Below are 21,190 nucleotides of genomic sequence, written 5' to 3'. Positions count from 1 at the left end.
TTTGAACCCCACTGTCGGCAGCCCTGAAGATGGTTTTCCGTGGTTTCCCATTTTCACACCAGGCAAATGCTGGGGCTGTTCATTAATTAAGGCCATGGCCGCTTCCTTTCTACTCCTAGGCCTTTCCTGTCCCATTGTCACCATAAGACCTATCTGTGTCGGTGCGACGTAAAGCAACTAGCAAGAAAAAATTCTTCCTCTAGTTGCTCCTTTATCCTACTGTATAAGATTCTGGAGAAAATCTTGTATGTGCAGTCTAAGAGAGAGATATCTCTGTAATTATTTGGATTGCTTTTATCTCCTTTTATGTGGAGCGGGTGGATTATGGCTGTGATCCAATGTTCGGGGAACTTTTCTGTTATCCAGATTTTTGTAAGGGCCATGCGTAAGGATGTTCGAACTGTATCACTGGCATATTTCCACATATCTGCAAAAACTGGGTCTTCTCCGCATCCCTTATAATTTTTCAACTCTCTGAGTGCAGTTTCCACCTCATGGATTGTTGGGGGGTTTATGAGTTCAGGCGGGGTTTCGATGGGCGTGTCTGTATTAATTGCTAAAAGTTCCTGGGGTTCTTCACAATTCAAAAGTTTAATTAATGCTTTTGCCATGATTTCGGCATTTTCCTTGTCATTATGTGTCGTTTTTCCATCCTCACTTTTCAGCATTAACATGGGAGGGGCATCTTTTTGTACTCGTCTTCCAAACATTTTGTAAAAGCCTCTGGAATTGGTTTTGTGGTAATTTTCTTCTATTGAGTTGATTAGATCTTTCTGTGATTGTCTCTTGGTTTGCCTAATTTTCCTGATTTTTTGAGGTTGGTTGCACTTTCTTCTGTTTTGTGTTTGAAATTTTAACCATGCCTGATGTCTTTCTTCATGAATTTTGTCACATTCTGAGGTCCACCAGGCATGTCTTTTACGTGTGGTCAATGGGGCTAAATTTTCAGCTTGTTGCCTGAGAATTGGAACCAGTTCTTCTAAGTTATCTGTCAGTTTTATGTGACTTCACTATATTTATCATTTCTAATTAATTGGTGTGGATCAAAGTTCCTCTTTCGTTTATTGCATTTTGGTTTCTTTTTTAGAGGTGTGAAATTAATTTTGATTTTGACTATGTAATGATCTGAACCTATATCTACTCCTCTTAATACTTTAACATTGTAGATTTCTCTGAGGAAGGTTTTGTCCATAAATACATGATCCAGCTGCCATTCCCCTTTTCTCCAATCAGATGTTTCCAAGTTTTAAGTTTGCTGGGCCTCCTTCTGAAGTATCTGTACTTTGAAGTCAGTTTGTGTTCTCTGCAGAGTTCAACATGTCTTTGACCATTCTTATTTGTATGTTTATGTGGAGCCCATTTCCCAATGATATCTCGGTATTTATTTTCTCTTCCGAGTTGACCATTGAAGTCCTCTAACAGGATTGTAACATTGTTAATATTTATTTGGTTTACAGTTTGGTCAAGGAGATCCCAAAACTTTTCCACTTCTTTCCTAGTCTTTGTTAGAAAATTCTTTTCATTAGTAGAGGCATGGGCATTTATAATGGTATAAATTTTGTTGGATGCTAGGTGAGATGGCTTGAAAATCGATTATCGAATCTATTATTTTCACACTGACTACAAACCCAGTTCCAAATTGGGGACATTGTTTCATAACCCTTAGTCTAATGTAATAATTGAACCTTTAGATTAGGCGGAAACATGTACAGATATTGTCCCATCTAATATAGATGGTTGTTTTGTATTGAAAAGGAGGATCATACATACATACATTATCATTATAGACTGTTATGCCTTTCAGTGTTCAGTCTGCAAGCCTCTGAGAATTTACTAAACGTCGCCACAATCCTCGATTTGCAACTAGTGTTGTGGCCTCATTTAGTTCTATACCTCTCATCTTTAAATCGTTAGAAACCGAGTCTAACCATCGTCGTCTTGGTCTCCCTCTACTTCTCTTACCCTCCATAACAGAGTCCATTATTCTCCTAGGTAACCTATCCTCCTCCATTCGCCTCACATGACCCCACCACCGAAGCCGGTTTATGCGTACAGCTTCATCCATCGAGTTCATACCTAAATTAGCCTTTATCTCCTCATTCCGAGTTCCCTCCTGCCATTGTTCCCACCTGTTTGTACCAGCAATCATTCTTGCTACTTTCATGTCTGTTACTTCTAACTTATGAATAAGATATCCTGAGTCCACCCAGCTTTCGCTCCCATAAAGCAAAGTTGGCCTGAAAACAGACCAATATAAAGATAGTTTTGTCTGGGAGCTGACTTCCTTCTTACAGAATACTGCTGATCGCAACTGCGAGCTCACTGCATTAGCTTTACTACACCTTGATTCAATCTCACTTACTATAAATACTTTTTATTTGTATAGTGATAACCGTCAATACGGAATGAGATTTATAACATGCAACAAAAAATATCCCACAGTTATCTTCCATGATGCATTTACTACAACAACCATCAACACGAGTACCTCTTTAGCCTCTTTCATTTCAGTAACATACAAGGGCTGTCTTTTTCTTTCCAAACTCCGATCATACATGTAAGTAAACATGTCTGTGTGCCTTAAGATTGCACAGCATCCCCTCCACAATCTCTGCCACTGTCAGCTCCAATGCGCCAGTCATGGCCGCTAAGATGAGCAGAAGGATGTGGCGCTGCTGAAATCCATCGCAGAATGAGTGTAGTGCACGGGAATGGTGTCGGAAATTTAAAGAAAGGCAAACAGACGTCCACGGCGAAGGTGGGCAAGGATGCAAGTCTGTCGCCACTGTACCCATGGTTGAGCGTGTTGATGAGTTACGATCAGTGAATTTTCTACAACAATCCCGGACATTTCAAGGTCTTCTCTATACACAATTGAGACTCAACATTTAGGATACCAGAAACTTTGCTCATGTTGGGTCCCAAGAATGTTGACTGACGATCACAAAACTCAGCAAATGGCGTCAGCCATAATGTTTCTCATGTGTTACCATAGTGAGGGGGAAGAGTTTTTAAAGTCTATCGTTACTGGCGATGAAACTTGGCTCCGCTATGACACTCCAGAAACCAAAGAACAATCTAAGCAGTGCATGCATCGTTTCTTCTCCAAACAAACCAAAAAAGTTTAAACACTGAACAACAGGAAAACACTTGCTACCGTTTCTTGAGACCATAAAGGTGCCTTGTTGGTGGACTTTATGGAGCAGGGGACAACAATAACTAAGAAAGTTTACTGTGAAACTTGATGTTTCCTCCGCAGAGCGATTCAAAACAAACAAAGAAGCATGCTCTCGACCGGCATGGTTTTGATCCCTGACAATGCTCGACCGCACTCTGCCAAAATGATGAAAGACCTTTTCAGACAATTCAAGTGGAAAGTTTTCGAGCATCCACTGTATAGTCCAGACCTCGCATCTAGTGATTTTCACCTGTTTCGAGAATTGAAGGCATGATTAGGCAGACAACGCTTTTCCACCAACGAAGAACTCCAGGAGGCTGTTCAGATGCAGGTGTCCTCACTGGCGGCATAAAGAGCATAGGAAAGCTGGTGTCACGATACGACCAATGTCTAAATTGTTTTTTTTTTTTTTTTTGTTTTTTTTACTGGGCGAGTTGGCTGTGCGCGTAGAGGCGCGCGGCTGTGAGCTTGCATCTGGGAGATAGTAAGTTCGAATCCCACTATCGGCAGCCCTGAAGATGGTTTTCCGTGGTTTCCCATTTTCACACCAGGCAAATGCTGGGGCTGTACCTTAATTAAAGCCACGGCCGCTTCCTTCCAACTCCTAGGCCTCTCCTATCCCATCATCGCCATAAGACCTATCTGTGTCAGTGCGACGTAAAGCCCCTAGCAAAAAAAAAAAATTGTTTTGGCAATTACGTAGAAAAATAAGTAATCAAACTACTAAACATCTAGTAATAAAATCATTTTGTTATGTCCCCCCATATCCTGTGAAGCCTCTACCATTTCATTCAATACATCTCGTGATTGACATCTCAACTAGTGTTACACTGACAAAGATTGGATGTTGGAAAAGGGATACTTACTCCTCTAAAGGAAGGAAAGCTTCTGCGGTGAAACCTGGATCTCCAGACAATTAATTTCTCCACTTTCTTAATATATTTACATGAGGCAAACTCTAATTGAAACTCTGGCTCACATATGCATAAGCAGCAGGAGAATAAAAGTGAAGGGTCAGAGTAAATTTCTTAAGAGTGGCCGAATAATTCACTAGTGTGTGCTCCTGCAAATCTCTTCTTCATCATCATCATATGCAGTTTCCAGTTGTTGGTCAGGTCTGCTCCATCTCCTCTTGTCCTCCCATCAGTTTCTCCCTCATCACTCTTGCCCAGTCCTCTTCTCTTCTCTGTACATACTCTTCCACTACTTTTATCCACCTGTCCCATGGCCTTCCTCTCAGTATTTTTCCTGTTATCTCCATTTCGTGCGTCCTTCTCGGTATCCTTTCCTCTGTCGTTCTCTTCATGTGTCCGTACCATCTAAGTCTAGATGCCTCTATCCTGTTTTGTAGTGGCTCTTATTTTACTATATCTCAAACCTTCTTGTTTCTCATCTTATCCATTCTGCCACTCCTATCCTGCTACTCAGAAATTTAATTTCACTTGCCTGTATCCTAGGCACAGCTTTCTGCCTCATTACCCAAGTTTCTGCTGCGTACGTCCTGTTTATCACTCTTGCTTCTCTGAGGAACATTCTTGCTCCAAACCAGGCTTCTGACACTTCTCAGGAAAGCTCCTGCTTGTCTTCCATGCTCGATTATTTCCTTATCATTTCTTCCACTTTCCTCTATGATATTTCCCAAGTACTTGGAACTCTCTACCTTCCTAAGCTGTTCCCCTCCAAGAATTATCCCTCTTGTAGGTATCTCCTTCTTTCTAGTTGTGATCACTATCTCACTCTTTTTGGCATTAAATTTCATTCCATATTGTTTCACCTCCTCTTCCAATACATCTAACTGTTCCTGGATATCCTCTTCCTTTCCTCCCCAGATCAAAAGTAATCTGCAAACATCATCAGTTTCATTTTTCTTTGCCCAATTTTCCTTGACAGTTTTGTCATTAGCTCGTCCATTACTACAATGGAGAGCAAAGGTGACAGAGCACTTCCTAGTCTTAATCCACATTTTTGCTCAAACCATTCTGTTCTCTCCCCTCCTATTCTCTTAATTATGTCAAACATTACCTCAGAAAAGTTAGTGTTTATAATTCCAAGAAGATGTTCATTAATTAAGTTCTGATCTTCTAATTCGTTGGTTAGGTTTTTAAGATCACTGATTTTCATTCTCTGTCTGTCACAGTGTTGTTTTACTCGTAGCATTCTCTTTCTTCAAAGCAGCAATATGCTCACTTTTTGTTTCACGTCTTTTGCTTAAAATTTGTATTTGTTTTCTGGGGCTTTCTGCACTAAAATAATTGTCCTCGGATGAAACGCACTGTGTAACACTACTGACTGCACTGCTGCATGGACTGGGACCTATGGTGTTATTCTGATGACTTGCTCCTCCAAATTCTAACTTCCTGTTTAAAATCCTACGTGGTGCTCTTTCTATCTGAAAAAAATAAATATATATATATATTAGGTCTAACATAAGCAAAACGTTAAAATTGCTCATAAAAATATATAATAATATAATAATTAATCCAAATTACTAAGCCTGCAAGTACCTTTTTTAGATGATCTGCGAAATCAAACAGTGTTGTCACTGCATCATCTTTCAAAATGTTGTTCCCTTCAGATTTCCAAAAACATACTTCTGTGAAGTGTACTGAACATAATCTATGGGAATAAGTTGGGTCTCTTTTAACAGGAACAAACCACTCAGACAGTTCAGGCTTATTCAATTGAAACCTGTAAGCAATATGTTTAAAAATAATAGCCATCTATTCAAAACCAAAGAAATGCCCTCACTTCTTTCTCAAACATTCCTGGTACAATAAGAGAACATTATCCCACTGATTTATCAAAAAACATTCTTCTGCTTCATAAATAGAATGTATGTATGTTCAGTCTTCAGCCCTAAGGCTGGTTGGATCCTCAACAGCATCAATGAAGAGGCGTACTAGGGAAATGAGGAGTGAGGTAGTTTCCCGTTGCTTTCCTCACCGAGCCAGCCGTTGCTATTACATATCAGTCTGCCAAGCCCACTGATATGCATGCACCAACCGACCCTATGAGCGATATTTTCACACCATTCACAGTAGGGACTGGCTGCATAAGGAATGGCATTACTAGCATCGCTCATACCTCAGTCACTTTCATATTGTCAAAGCCAAGGATAAGACAGAGACAGATCAATGAAAGTAACAAGATTGCTCTAGCCTATACCAGAAGACATAGTGCATTGTAAACACTAGGTCCCGCCAGTAAAGGCATAATAGAACGTCATGTGATATATTTCAGAACAGAGTGATGACTACTTAATACTTAATAATGGCCACAAAATAGAAATAGAATATAATCATTCACAATATTTTACATTTTGAAAATAGACTCAATACTCTAATATTTAAAGGAGCATTCTGACAGACAGGGAGGAGCCACATTCTTTCTCCTTCCCCTCGCTTCTGGCTCACTTATTATTCGTTAGTAGACTACTTGGCCTGACTTGGTCTCACATTCACTTATATTTAACAGGGGCCGGCTGATAAGACGGTACAGCGCTGGCCTCCTGAGCCCCTTCGATCCCAGCTCAGTCCGGTGGTATTAGAAGATGCTCAGTTACGTCGGCCTCGTGTCAACAGATTTAATGACACATAAAAGAACGCCTGCAGGACTAAATTTTGGCACCTCGCTGTCTCCGAAAAATGTAAAAGTAGTTGAAAGGACATAAAATCAATAATATTGTTATTCTTTCACAGGGGTGGTACCTATAGGTTATTAAATTCTTCAACATACCCATCCTTTGTCTCTATATACCTTAGTAGCATAAATGTAGGACGTAAAACAAATAAGAAAATAGTGAGAAGGGGAAAATAGGTGTGTGGAGGGAGCATATATCATCTGTTCTCTTTTCCACACCACCCAGCGGTAGAGTACCTGGCTCGAAATATGTACAGAAATAAAATAACTTTACAGAATTAGTATTTAAAATATTGTTAGATACTAATAACAGCCATAAAACAGAAACAGAAACTGAACCCCTTGCAACAAGATCTAACTCAGAAGTGAGAGGTTTGGCAATAGGCTTATCTCCATGGCAACCGCAGTGGACCCACCCTCCGCGTTTCCATGGCAACCATACCATCCGCTCCCTTTTTCCCACCCCAGCAGGCAGTGAACAGACCTCCCTCTAAGATTTGTCAGAACGCATCTTTCAGTATTACAACCTTAGTGCTTTTTTTATAAATGCTATTTGTTCGGGGCGTCGACCTATCGAGATCTTTTGCCCCTACTTGCACCATGTGATATGAACCTGCGTAATTGGAATGGAGGAAGTGTAGAGTGTTGAATGTGAGGAAAGGAACTTTAAGGATGACACAAACACCCTGTCCGCAGGCCAGGGATATTAATCATTTACAATCAAAAAACCCTGACCCAGCCAAGAAATGAATCCGGGGCCACCGCATGACAGGCGGACGTGTTGCCCCCTACACTGCAGGGCCGGATACCTTGGTGCTAGTCTACCTCATAATTCTAATTGTCACTAAAAAAGAAATTATTACCTAGCTTAGTTTGAGTTTATCTGCGTAAAAAAATATTTTTAGCACTTGGTTAGGCTTAAGTGAGAAGAAAAATATATAATTTAGGATGCAAAATTCTCCCTCATACTATTCTCATCTTAAATATCAACATTACTGATTTTATAATTTCTAACTGAAAGGAGTGTTTCTGAGCACAAACTGAAATAGAAAATGTGCTCATTTTTCTATAAAAGGAGTATTCACATAGGAAAGAAGATAAAGGAAGTTGAATATCAAGCATTGTATAAAAAGATGAATATTGATTAATGTTTTCTAGTGCAAAGGAGGAGTCAGCCCGGAACAGCATATTTAACAATATTATTCTTTTATTATAAAGCTGGTGTGAAAAAAATATATAACAGTATCAATAAATTATTTTTAAAAGACTTGTAGTGTAAAACAAAAGCTAAAGGTTTGTTGTAACCATAAAAAATTTACATATATTTGTTGAAACTAGTTTCAGTCTTAGCAGAGGTAATCATAGTCAAAATCAAAGTTAAGGCAAGACATAAATATAGATAAAATGAAGCAAGCATGAAATTCAATGTAAGACAAGTAACGATTTTAAAAAACATTAATTACAAACACATGTCCCGTGCAAGCTCTCGGCTTTCTTCCAATTTGAAGACTGCGCCTCACAGAAGGCCAGGAGAAACACTAAAATACGAGCACTTGAGGAATCTTCTAGAACTCAGCTCAGCTGAAACAAGTGTGAACAGAATGCGGTATGCACTAGCCATGCGTCTTGGTAGGCGTGCTAGGTACCAAACTGACGAGCCCAACCTAGCACACGGGGGCGAAACGCTGGCAACCAGGAATGAGTTAGCTGGAAAATTTATAATGTCCAATAACGGACCATTTATATTGGTATTATAAACCACGCCCTATTTGAATACAACTTCTATTCCCACTATATAACATTTTCACTTTGTCTATGAGGCTGCCTCGCACTTGAAGTTCTTTTATGCATTGCCAAATTCTTTCCCTTGGTACAATGTCGTAGGCTTTCTCAATGTCCAAAAATATTAGAAATAAAGGCTTGTTCTTCTCCCAGTATTTTTCCATTACCACATATTGCTCTTCAATACAGATTAATATGAAATTTATTACCTATGAGACTTTTCATGGTCGACTGTCTAAGGTGTCACCTTGAGATGAGGATAAATCCTCCAGTTATAATTCTAAATGTTATTTAGAAAGGTGAAGATGAGAGATGAAGGATGATTTTATGAAACTGTAAAGAAGGCTTTCTGCCTTATTTCATTCTAGTCTGGAGAATTCTCCCCAATGAAACTGTCTATCGAGAGACTGACCCAGTTACCAGCATGATGAAAAAGAAAAGAATCTCTTTATTTCTTTTACATCTTACGATTACCAGAAAACAGGATTTTATGACAACTAGTGATGAGAAATCTGGGAAAGAAGACAGGCAGGCACTGGATCAAAGAAATTCAAGAGGATCTCAAAACAGTTGGACTCGAAATTACAGATGCAGAGAACAAGAATAAAATTACCACCCTTCTTAAGAATCACACATTTTCAACTGAAATGATGCACAGGAGGCCTGTAGAGATTTCAGATGAATTAAGAACACTGTGATAAGAACGAATGAAGAAGTACTGGGCAGATAAGAAGAATCAAACAATACAACCTTCAAAGAAAAAGTGTACATGGAAGACTCAAGTGGTCCTATGTGGCCAATAAAGTTAATAATAATAAATCATTTTTAATCATTTGAAGCCATATTTTGTACTATAACACTAGCCAACATGATTTTGCGGTAACATAGAAAATATGTAATTCTTATGGAAATTGCTGCCCTGATTCCAAAAATGATGCTACATTTTTCCTATCACGTTTAGTTTTGACACAATTCGTGTTTTAGTAACTGCATGAATTCGTAAGATGTAATGTTCTCGCGCAACTTTTTTTAGAATACAATTATGTGTTTTGATTTATTGTTTGCATTTTATTATAGGTTTATTGCTGTCTAAATTTTAATTTTGTAGTTGGGGATTTCCTGGTAAATTCATAACCAACTCCCCAAGATACGCAATAGACCGTGAGGTATGTAGGATTGAAGATAAGACAGTTGAGAGTTTGTCTTTCATCTTAGACCACTTGAATAAACAGACGTGTTAAAAGCCCCAGCCCTTATGCAATGTTTATGATGGACTGATAAAGCAGTTTCCTTTCAAAGATAACTGTCCGAAAGTATTAAACTCAAGAAGATGAACTTGTATTTTGTACGGATGTTTCAAATCTTCTACGTTGATTGGGAGAGAAAGAGTATGATCCTAGTAACTGGCGTGTTTTTATTGACTCTTCCAAAATAAGTTTAAAGGCTGTTTTGCTTCATAATACAAATGTTCTGGCATCCGTCCACTTGCACACTCCACAAAAATGTCTGAAACATACGAGACCTTAAAGCTGGTGCTTGAAAAATTTAAATATCATGAGCATGGATGGCAAATTTGCGGTGATTTGAAGATCATTGGATTGTTACTGGGACAACAAAAAGGCTATACAAAATTTCCCTGTTTCCTATGCGAATGGGATAGCAGGGCACGGGATAAACATTGGGATACAGTGATACAGTGAATTGGACAGAAAGGAAACAACTACAAACAGAATCCAAAAATGTCTTGAATGTAAGTCTTATTGACCGTGAAAAAATTCTATTTCCACCCTTGCACATCAAATTTGGATTGATGAAACTGTATGTCGAGGCATTAGATAAAAGTAGCCTATGCTTCCAATATTTATCCATTAAATTTCCCTCATTATTAGATGCAAAAATCAAAGAAGGCGTATTTGATGGACCACAGATTTGTAAACAGATGAAGGATAAAATTTTCACAGACACGATGACCAAAATTGAGAAAGAGGCATGGAACGCATTCAAAGATATAGTGACTCAATTCCTTGGCAACATTAAGGACCCTCAATACAAAGAAATTGTAAGGAAAATGTTGGTAAAGTTTAAGGAACTCGGTTGTAATATGAGCCTTAAGCTTCATTTCTTAGCTTCGCATCTGGATTATTTCCCTCTAAATTTAGGAGCTGTCAGTGAAGAACGAGGTGAAAGGTTTCACCAGGACCTCAAAGATGCAGAACGACGCTATCAGGGACGTTGGGATGTGAATATGATGGCCGATTACTCTTGGTCGACTGCACAAGACGACCCTTCTAAAGATCATTCAAGAACTTCAAAAACCCGGAAATTCCACGGAAAACGGGAAAAGACGGAGGTGTGAATCTAACCTGCACATAATGCAAGTAACAAAACTATGTATGTTTAACCATGTAATTTTTATTCAAGGTACAGTTATATTAATTTAAAAGCAACTGTACAGTCGAAACTAAATAGAAGCTTTATGCTTCAGTTTCACTAATTTCAATATACATTAAAAATATAATACATACTATCTACTTGCTTACAAAGCAGCATTTATGTGCATTCAATGCAAGCAAAATATGATTAAGTTTTGCAAGCTGAAATTTACATTAATACATCAAATTTAATCAATACTAAGTATCAACAATTTTATGTAAGAACAAAATAATATTTTGTAAAATTGCCACCAAACCAGACGTGATTCGCCAAAACCAATTTTTTTCTCAAATTCTGCGTTAAGAAATTCATAAAACCCACCTAGTTTTGTTTTTACCGCACAAAATTTTTTTATTTTGCAGGCTAGTGTAATTAGCTTTATCAATCATATTTTCCAGATTCTAGGCACATGTTCACAGAAATTTTAATACCAGTACACAGTCAGTAAGACAAAAATGTATGCTTTTTCAGAATAGCTGTTTAGTTCTTAAGAATGATCCCTAATGAAATGGAAAAAAAAAACCAAGAAGCCTAAAGACTGAGAATGCCACGTCCATATATTTCCTGAATCCACCACCATATAGCCCATTCTCAATTATGGTAATTTTATAACAGTTCAATTTCTATTCACTTATGAAAAGAAATACCAGACCCTTTCCGATAGCAATTTGTACAATTGAAAGCTGCACAAGAAATCACCATCGTGAATAATTCTCCACTTCATCGTAAGGCCTAACTTAGGCCTACTCTCCTTTAACCCGTGCGGGGTCGCGTCCGGTCGTTTCAACCATTTCTGTTTACTTTGATTCCGCAAACACTGTTTATTATACTTCCTACCCCTCAGTACCTTTCAATGGACTTGTCCACAGTTCTGTCACAGCACTGTTATCCCTCTCCACTCCTTCAGTGAGTGACAAGCTGGCTATCTGGTCATTCTGTTCACACGCGACTCCTCACGTTACCTGTCTCCATTCTATTCAACCATACGCGACTGACGGCATAGACTTATTTATAATGCAGAAAGTGCACTGTTATCATTCACTGTTGAGCAGAGGGAGAAGGAGCATTATCTAGATGTGTGTTAAATGAAATTGAACATCATTTTAAAAGTATTTTCCAAAAACAGAACTTGAATTTTTATTTTCAATGTCATCAGCAAAAGGTAATCGCATTATTATAATTATTAAGTTAAAAAGTGTTTGTCTGTGTTTAAATAGTATTATCTTATATTATTGTAACAATAAATAATGTATTAAGTAAGTGTTTGGTATTTTATTGATTTCCGGTCGAAACGACCGTATGCGACTCCTGACGTTAAATTTGGCACGCGACCCCTCGCGAGTTAATATTGCTGATCAATTTAAGTTTGTACTTAACACTGAAAATAGTTGCCAATACTATAAATTTACCACATAACACAACTACAGATCCACTAGCCGACAGGAATCACTACGCAAGGAACTGTAAACATCACCCCATGTTAACCATTTATTCGAAACTGAAGCGCCCTCAACATGGTGATGTGCGAAGGTATTCAATATTCTGATTACCACCAGCACACTCTTGAAGTCTTTGGTTATGAGTAGGGCCTGCATTTACAAAAAATGCAAATGCATATTTTGAATGTTAGTGTATATACAGATATATTTTTCTCTTATGTGTAATCAATTATCTAAGATTTCTGAATGACTTCTGTGGCCTGGTGAGTTGGAGAGTAACTGTTACAAAGTGTGCCTTTTAGTCACAGGTGCAGCTCCGTGTATGTTGAAAGCTGGTCAGTCTCAGACTATTTTTTCCAGATCTCATCCATGTAACGTTTGGTGCATGGATTGCATCATATTCCACAAGAGATACGTACCCTCTTTCCATCTGTGAACAAAGTAATTTCAAGTGAGGGAAAAAACTGTTCCTAAAAGCACAGGCTCGTGTACACTTGTACAAAACTCATCTGCCTGAGGTTTCTCTTCCGCCGGAACCTGCTCTCACAAGATGGGGAACTTGGTTATCCGCAGTATCATTCTACCAGGAGAACTTTAATCAAGTGATAGATGTACACAGTTCAAAAAAATTAGGGGAAAGCGTTTTGTAACGTCTGCTATGTGAACATTAATCTGGTAGATGGGGTTCCAATGGTCGTATAGCATACCTTGAGACCTTAACTACTCAGGTTATGCGTAGCTATGCATTAAAATGTCAGGTGACCCCTCAAAACAAAGTGAACAGCAGTGCGTCCGTGTGTCGTTGTGAGGTACACACACTATTGCGGTCATTTGAGCACGTATGTCAACCAGCACATTCCATGAGACATCTTAACGAGGTTCAAGTCACAAGGGCCGTCACTTTGATCCAGATAGGATGGACTTATCGTCGTGTTGCTGTGGATCTCAATGTCTCTCCGCCAGTTATTCAATGCTTGTGAAATCCCTACAATGACACAGGCCAGTGCACAAGGAGGGTTGAACAAGGTTGTGGATGCATGATAACCCCACAGAATGACCGATATCTGACCATCTGTGCGTTGCGGCTTCGTTCAACAACTGCCAGAGAACTGCAACAAGACTTCAGGAAGGTCACTGGAGTCACGGTGTCTGATCAGATAGTAAGGAACAGATTAAGAGAAGTGTCCTTACGACCCAGACATCCTGTTTGAGTGCCCCATTTAACGCAGCAACATGGCGCAGCTCGCCTTCTGTTTGCCCGTTTCCACGTCAACTGGTAACTTCGACAATGGAGACCTGTGTTGTTCGCAGACGAGTCCAGATTTCCCCTGACACAGCGTATGACACACCTATGGGAATCAACATCTATATCATCTGATGGCCAAGCAGGCATCAAATTTTGGTAGTGAGGCAAAGTCTCTCATAGTGCATTGGCACTGCCGGTGGCTTCAAGTAGCCTACGCAATGGCCACCACGGTATGCACTAGCCAGCGTCTTGGTAGGTGTGCTAGGTACCAACTGACGAGCCCAACCTAGCACACGGGAGGCGAAACGCTGGCAACCAGGAATGAGTTAGCTGGAAAATTTATAATGTCCAATAACGGACCATTTATATTGGTATTATAAATTTACTCATTCGGGACAAATATTTCAAATTCCCTATGGGAATCAACATCTATATCAGCGTAATAGATGTCAACGTGTATGGAGATGCCGTGGAGAGCAGTACATGCCAAATGGTGTCCATGAAGGCAACCGATTAGGAGAAGGTTCTGTGATTGTGTGAGGTGGCATCAGTATTGATGGCCGTATGGGGTACATCGAGCAGATACTGATACAGCATGTGTTGGTTGCTGCATACAGTGTTGGCTCTGAATTCGTACTCATGCACGACAATGCCAGGGCTCATGTAGCGTGCATAACCAGAGCTGTCTTGCGAGAAATGGATATTCAAGAAATGAAATGGCCAGCAGTGAGTCCCAACCTTAACCCCATCGAACATGTGTGGGATAGGCTTGATAGAAGTGTTCGTGGGTGTCCTGTTCTACCAAAGACTCTCGAAGACCTCGAACAGGCTTTCATTGAAGAATGGACCCGATACCGCAACGTGACCTCCGTCGACTTAAACGGAGCATGCCACGTACGTGGCAAGCTGTGATAACTGCTCGTGGAGGACAAACACCATACTGAAGCTCTCCAACTGTGATAAAAATCCACCCTGGAGGACTGTTATCAGTTATCACTTTGTTTTCGCCACTATTTGGACATTTCCGTTTGTGTTCTGAAAACGAACGTGAATCCATTGATGTTCTTTTGTATACGTCAATGATAAAGAATAAAGGTTTAGTTTGTATTATACCTGGGTATGTGGTATTGTTTTATGGAGCATGGCATACGTTCAAAAACATGTCCCCCTAATTTTTTTGAACTGTGTAGTTAAAAGTAGATAGTCATTCTGCATGTGTTCGTGAGACAAAGTTCACATTTGAATCTGTATATAAAAATATAATTTTCATCCATGTGCATTATTCATCACTTTCGAAGGCAATAACGGGCCTAGAAACTCGCAGGGCACCGCTATACGAATCCCTTCAGTTAATTAAAAAAGTCATTAGTTCTTTAAATGGTGTCCGTGGTGAAACTAGAGAAAAAGTTAAAAGGAAACTCAGTGCGGTGTTGGACTCAAACTCAGGACTGAAAAAGATTAAATCCATAAGCAACTACATAAGTGGAATTAGGCAGTCTTTGCCAGAAGAATGTTCCAAGCAGTCAGTACTGCTGTACATGTATTGGCCAGTTACGTCCGTAGATGTAAAATGAACATTTTCAACGTCTAAATTAATTCTGTCCAACAACAGAAAGTCACTGACCCCAGAAAACATTGAAAAACTGTTGATAACCTACTGCCATACATCATTTTGCAAGGAATGGAACATGTTTATCAATTTAACACCGAGTTAAAATTAAATAATGCATTTGGTAAGTGTATTTTGTTTTATTTTCGTGCATTTTTTAAACATTTTCCATATGTGCATGCATATTTTTGGAGTTTTTAGTGCATATAAATCCGGGCCGTAGTTATGAGTTATGTAATGTGTGATGGGAGGGTGAAATCCAAAGCCTATTCCTGTTGAAATACGCAGAGGGATTTGCTCTCGGCTTGGCGTCTCCAAGCAATAGACAAATCACCATCTAACATCGTCATATGCCCTCACTCCACATGAACACTGCGGACAGATTAAGAATTGAACCCAAACTTTTGGCATGCAATCTAATGATTAGGAACTGTACACCAGCACCACAGAGAAGTGAAAGGGGAGAGGCCAGTAGGGAGTCCAAGGAATAGATGGACAGACACAGTGAAATCGGAGGTCAGCAAGAGGAATGCCAGGTGGGAGGACATAGAGAACAGAAAGTATACTTTGACAGGAAGAAGTGGCAAGCGCTTGTACACCACACCCGGGAAACTGGAGCTGGAAGATGATGATGATGATACCACCACCTCTCCTACCCTACCGGGTAACATTCTAACGATGAAGATTTTTTCCTCCAACAGGACTCGAACCAACTAATCATATAGTCACACAGACCCTTAGGATTAGGGATTGGAATAATTTACTAAGCGTGATGTTCAATAAATTTCCAATTTCTCCGAAATTATTTTTAAATAGGCTGGTAAACAACTCATAGGGAATCTGCCACCTGGACGACTGCGCTAAATGTAGATGAGTGCTGACTGATTCAATTGATTTGATTGTAAGTAGAAATGGGGTTGACTATACGAGTACAATGGGAGATGCTGACTGTAATTTTACACATGATGAGGCAATTTTGGCTGTGTGGGAACTAATCACACACTGCTTTGATACCTTTTTTTTCTTGGAGAGTGTTAATGAAGCTGTTGTCCGGCTGGTAATTGGACCAGTGGCTGTTTGGAACTGTATGTTACGTACAGATCATCAAATTCTGTCCATTGGTCAAAAGTTTCCTCACTGGATCCTCAGCCGGGCTGAGTAGCTCAGACGGTTGAAGCGCTGGCCTTCTGACCCCAACTTGGCAGGTTCGATTCTGGCTCAGTCTGGTGATATTTGAAGGTGCTCAAATACCTCAGCCTCGTGTCAGTAGATTTACTGGCACGTAAAAGAACTCCCACGGGACTAAATTCCGGCCCCTCAGTGTCTCCGAAAAACGTAAAAGTAATTAGTGGGACGTAAAGCAAATAATATTATTAACTATATCCTCAACGCATACTGTGACTGTTGACGTCACCTACAATTCTGGTTGTTGAAATTTGAGGAAATAAATTGTCTTGAAGGTGAAAGTGGCACTTTTGACTTCTACTTTTAGATTTTCAGTCTCTCTCACTCTATAAACAAGAAGGTGAGTCCAGGACTGCAGAAGACTGAATTACCAGGACAATGAATAGCCAAATGCATTCCTGGAACAGGTGGTGGCCGCTGATCGACAACATGTAATGAGCATCACACTTGGTTTTCGAGCACATAGCAGCACATACTCCAGCTTTAATTGATTTATTCTGCCCCGATAGCAAAGACGTTAGCTGCTCTATAACAGACCGTTGCGCAGTGTATGCCATGGAGAGACCTTTCTGATGTACCTCTGATAATGACAATGAATGTAAATATATATGCAAGAAATGGACAAAGTCATATACAGAACAACAGGAACATGAAGAGGAGAAGATGACAGGATAAACACAATGACAAATCAATGTGGAAAGAATTAATTATTTATTTATTTGCCATTAGAAGTCGTGAAAAGCTTCAAATATTTGGGAGTATACTTGCAGAAGATGGGAAATTAAACAAAGAAATTGGAAAGAGGATCCAACAAGCCAACAGATTTTTCTAATGTGTAAGAGGTACAGTGTGGAACTGGGACATACCAGAAAAATGCAAGAAAATTCTGTACTCAATGTATTACACACCAATTTTGACATACTAGCGGGCTCATGGACAACAACAAAGCATGATGAAAGCAGAATCCAAACGGCCGAGATGAAATTTGTTAGAGGAATAATTGGGAAGACACAAAGGGATAAAATCAGAGAAAGAATTGGATTCCCTAAATTGCAAGACAAGCTAGAGACCAGTAAGCTGAAATGGTAATGGACGCATGATGAGAATGGAAGAGGATAGAGTTCCACAGGGAATATTTACAGAGAAAATAATAGTAGGAAGAAGAGAACAGGGGAGGCCCAGTAAGTTGTTGTTTTGTTTTTTTGTTTTTTTTTTTGCTAGTGGCTTTTCGTCGCACCGACACAGATAGATCTTATGGCGACGATGGGATAGGAATGGTCTAGGAAATGGAACGAAGCAGCCGTGGCCTTATTTAAGGTACAACCCCAGTATTTGCCTGGTGTGACAATGGGAAACCACAGAAAACCATCTTCAGGGCTGCCGACAGTGGGATTCGAACCCACTATATCCTGGATGCAAGCTCACAGCGACACGCCCCTAACCGCACGACCAACTCGCCAGGTAGGCCCAGAAAGAGGTGGATAGATATGGTTTAGGAGAATACAGAGAACAGAGGAGTAAACATAGAAGAAATATTGGAGGAAGGAAGGGACGTGTGGCAAGTTAGACAACTGTGGAGGTCCTTGATTCACAACCCGACCCAGAAGCCTGGAAACAGGAAATGAAGATTTTTTAAATATATATTTTTTATTAATGTATTTATTTATTTAGCCCGCCTGGTGGCCATGATCGTTAAGGCGCTGAAGTCTAAAACGGTCTAACACCGAGGTTAGCCGGTTCGAGTCCCGTTGGTGGAAAAAATTTTCACCATCAGAATGTTGGCCGGCAGGGTAGGGGAGGTGGTGGTATACAATTTCTAATCACTAGATTGCGTGCCAAAAGCCTGGATTAAATTCCAAACCTCTCCGCAGTGCTCATATGGAGTGAGGGCATATGACGCTGTTGATGGTGATTCGTCCGTCGGATGGGGACGTTAAGCCTTGAGCAGACCCCTTGGTGCTATTCGACAGGAGTAGGCTATGTGCCGGCACCGGGTTTCACCCTCTCCCTACTATCATATATCACGTCATTCATTTCATCTCTCATTAACTCCTCTGATGAGGTTGACGTCAGGAAGGGCATCCGGTCATTAAAAAAAACCGCCACGACAAATTCATCTCACCTCATACCCGACCCCGTAGGGAAACGGGACAAGGGTTGGACAAACACACAACAATGTATTTATTTATTTACTTACTCCAGAGGCAGTTCCTGTGGCTTACTATTTGTCCGTGCCTTGAGCTCCTCTATTAGGCCAAGTTTCCATTTCCGCCTCTTCACTTGCCAGGTGCCCAACCCGAAGGTTGTGATAGGAATGAGCTGAAAATGAGAATTTTATTAATGAAGGTAAGAAACTACAAATTTGTCTTCATGGACTCTGTAGGGCTGTCTGTGGATAAACCTCAAGTACTGTACATTGTTCATCACTAGACAGCGGAGTTTAGGCAAATGCCTATTTTTTTCCTTAACAGATAGATGCGCCACCTTTTAAATGTACATGTTTCATGAAAGTTTAGGTCTATATAAAGCAGTTTTATAATGCCTAAAAATGCCTATTTTGACGTTATCGCCTATTTTCCATTCTAAGTCCATTTTTAGTGCCAATTTTCCAGGTTAACTAGTTTTTCCTGTGTTAGATTTGAATTTCCGTTTTAATTTCGATATTCTACACTATTCATAATAATGGTCTACTGTGCCATTATTTTTAAAGAGCATGTAACTTACAGGTCAACTATGATTCTTACGAGCCTGTATAAAACACTGCAAGGAGAGTTGGTAGTAACTCCTTCCCCAGAATGCGAACGTCCCAATCTCTTTACCTTTACAAATATAACCTTCTCAAATCTTGGAATTTCATCTTTCACTAGAACAACAGCTGCACATCTGGTACGTGTAATTCGACAGTGGCTCCTTGAATTCCCCTGATTAATTGACAGAATTTTAATGTTTTTCTTGATATCTGCTCAGTTATATATATATCTGCCTATTATTCATTTTAGTGCCTAAATATAGCAGTTAAGGAGCCTATTTTAGATGCCTAAAACATTACCTTTTAGAGCCTAAACTTTCGCTGTCTATTCATCACAACCGATGATTGCAAACCTACATGATGAAATTAAAGAACTTTTAGCCATAAAAAGAAAACGCTTATTGTAATAATGTTAAAGAGATAATGAATCGAATCAGTGAGAGAAGATCGATTTGGCTAAATTTTACGAGAAGAAGAGACAGAATGATAGGACACATCTTAAGACATCCAGGACTTCTTTAGTTGGTTTTTAAAGGAAGTGTAGGCGGTAAGAACGGTAGGGGTAGACCAAAATATGAATATGACAAGCAGATTAGAGCAGATGTAGGATGCAATAGTTACGTATAAATTAAAAGGTTAGCACAGGATAGGGTGGCATGGAGAGCTGCATCAAACCAGTCTATGGACTGATGACTCAAACACACATCAAGACAGAATACACAAGTACTAGTTGCTGTACCTGTTGCTGACAGGACAATCATTTAGCATGTGCCTGAATACATTTCTGTCGACCCCTAAGGTTGCACCTGAGATTTTGAGGCTTGTCTATAACTGTTTATGATTATATAAAACACCTGAAAAAGAAAACATTTAACAATAGATTGTACCTGAAGAAAACCTCCGGAGTGTAACGGTTAGAGTTATTAGCTGTCGTCCTCGGGAGCCCGGGTTCGATTCCCGGAACTGCCAGGAATTTAAGAATGGCACGAGGGCTAGTATATGGTTTAAATGGTACATGCAGCTCACCTCCATTGGGGGTGTGCCTGACAAGAGCTGCATCACCTCCGGATGAGGACACGAGTTTACTCACGGGGACTGAGTGTATGTGTCGACGTCTTCATCATCATTTCATCCTCATCACGATGCGCAGGTAGCCTACGGGCGTCAAAGAAAATATACCTGCACCAGACCTCTCCGGGAGGCCACACGCCATATTATTACCTGGAGAAAAAACCAAGTGGCTTGTCGTGACATGGGCTTATTGCTCCCTGGCTCTCTGACGACCTTTAGAGTAATAATGTTTTTACAGCTTTCGGAGATGCCGAGGTGCCGGAATTTTGTCCTGCAGAAGTTTTCTTATGTGCCAGTAAATCTACTGACATGAGGCTCACGTAACTGAGTACCTTCAAATACCACTACAGTGAGCCAAGATCGAACCTGCCAATTTGGGGTCAGAAGGCCAGCGCCTCAACCATCGGAGCCACTCAGCTGGGCTGAGGCCCTTTACAGATTCATTTCATGTCTTCCTTCTGGTATAAAAACCGAGGCTGGTTCGATCCTCAAACAGTACCACCAAAGCCTACGCAGTTACAGGGAAACCGCAAAAACTGATGACTGAGTCAAAATGAGCCGTACTAGGTAAGATAAGGAGTGAGGTAGTTTATCATTGCTTTCCTAACTGGGCCTGAAAGCGCTATTGCAGCACGACTTAGCCTACAAGCTACGTATTTCGTTATACTGAGACGCATCGTCATTAGTCCGGAGCATCTTCCATATTGTCACAGCCATGGATGAGACTGGGACTTCGGTGGAAGCTACACTCTGCTCTGGTATATGCAAAGACACAGATGCTGAAGCATTGTATCCATCCAGAAACGGCAACAGGCGGAATATTTCAAAAGTACGAACTGAAAGAAGATTTTACATACTG

General features: G+C 40.0%; 1 protein-coding gene across 1 annotated transcript in view; it reads right to left on the bottom strand.

Annotated features, from left to right (window-relative positions):
• Nucleotides 1–21,190, bottom strand: part of Surf1 (surfeit locus protein 1) — an 80,513-nt gene that overhangs the window by 37,787 nt on the left and 21,536 nt on the right. The window contains exon 3 of the mRNA XM_067156388.2: nucleotides 18,709–18,830. Coding sequence (XP_067012489.2) covers nucleotides 18,709–18,830 — 122 coding nt within the window. The remainder of the gene's footprint in view (nucleotides 1–18,708; nucleotides 18,831–21,190) is intronic.

The sequence above is a fragment of the Anabrus simplex genome, chromosome 12, assembly GCF_040414725.1.
Source record: "Anabrus simplex isolate iqAnaSimp1 chromosome 12, ASM4041472v1, whole genome shotgun sequence".
Taxonomy (NCBI): Eukaryota; Metazoa; Arthropoda; class Insecta; order Orthoptera; family Tettigoniidae; genus Anabrus; species Anabrus simplex.
The sequence above is the reverse complement of the archived record's forward strand: the minus strand, read 5'-3'. Positions and strand labels throughout refer to the sequence as shown.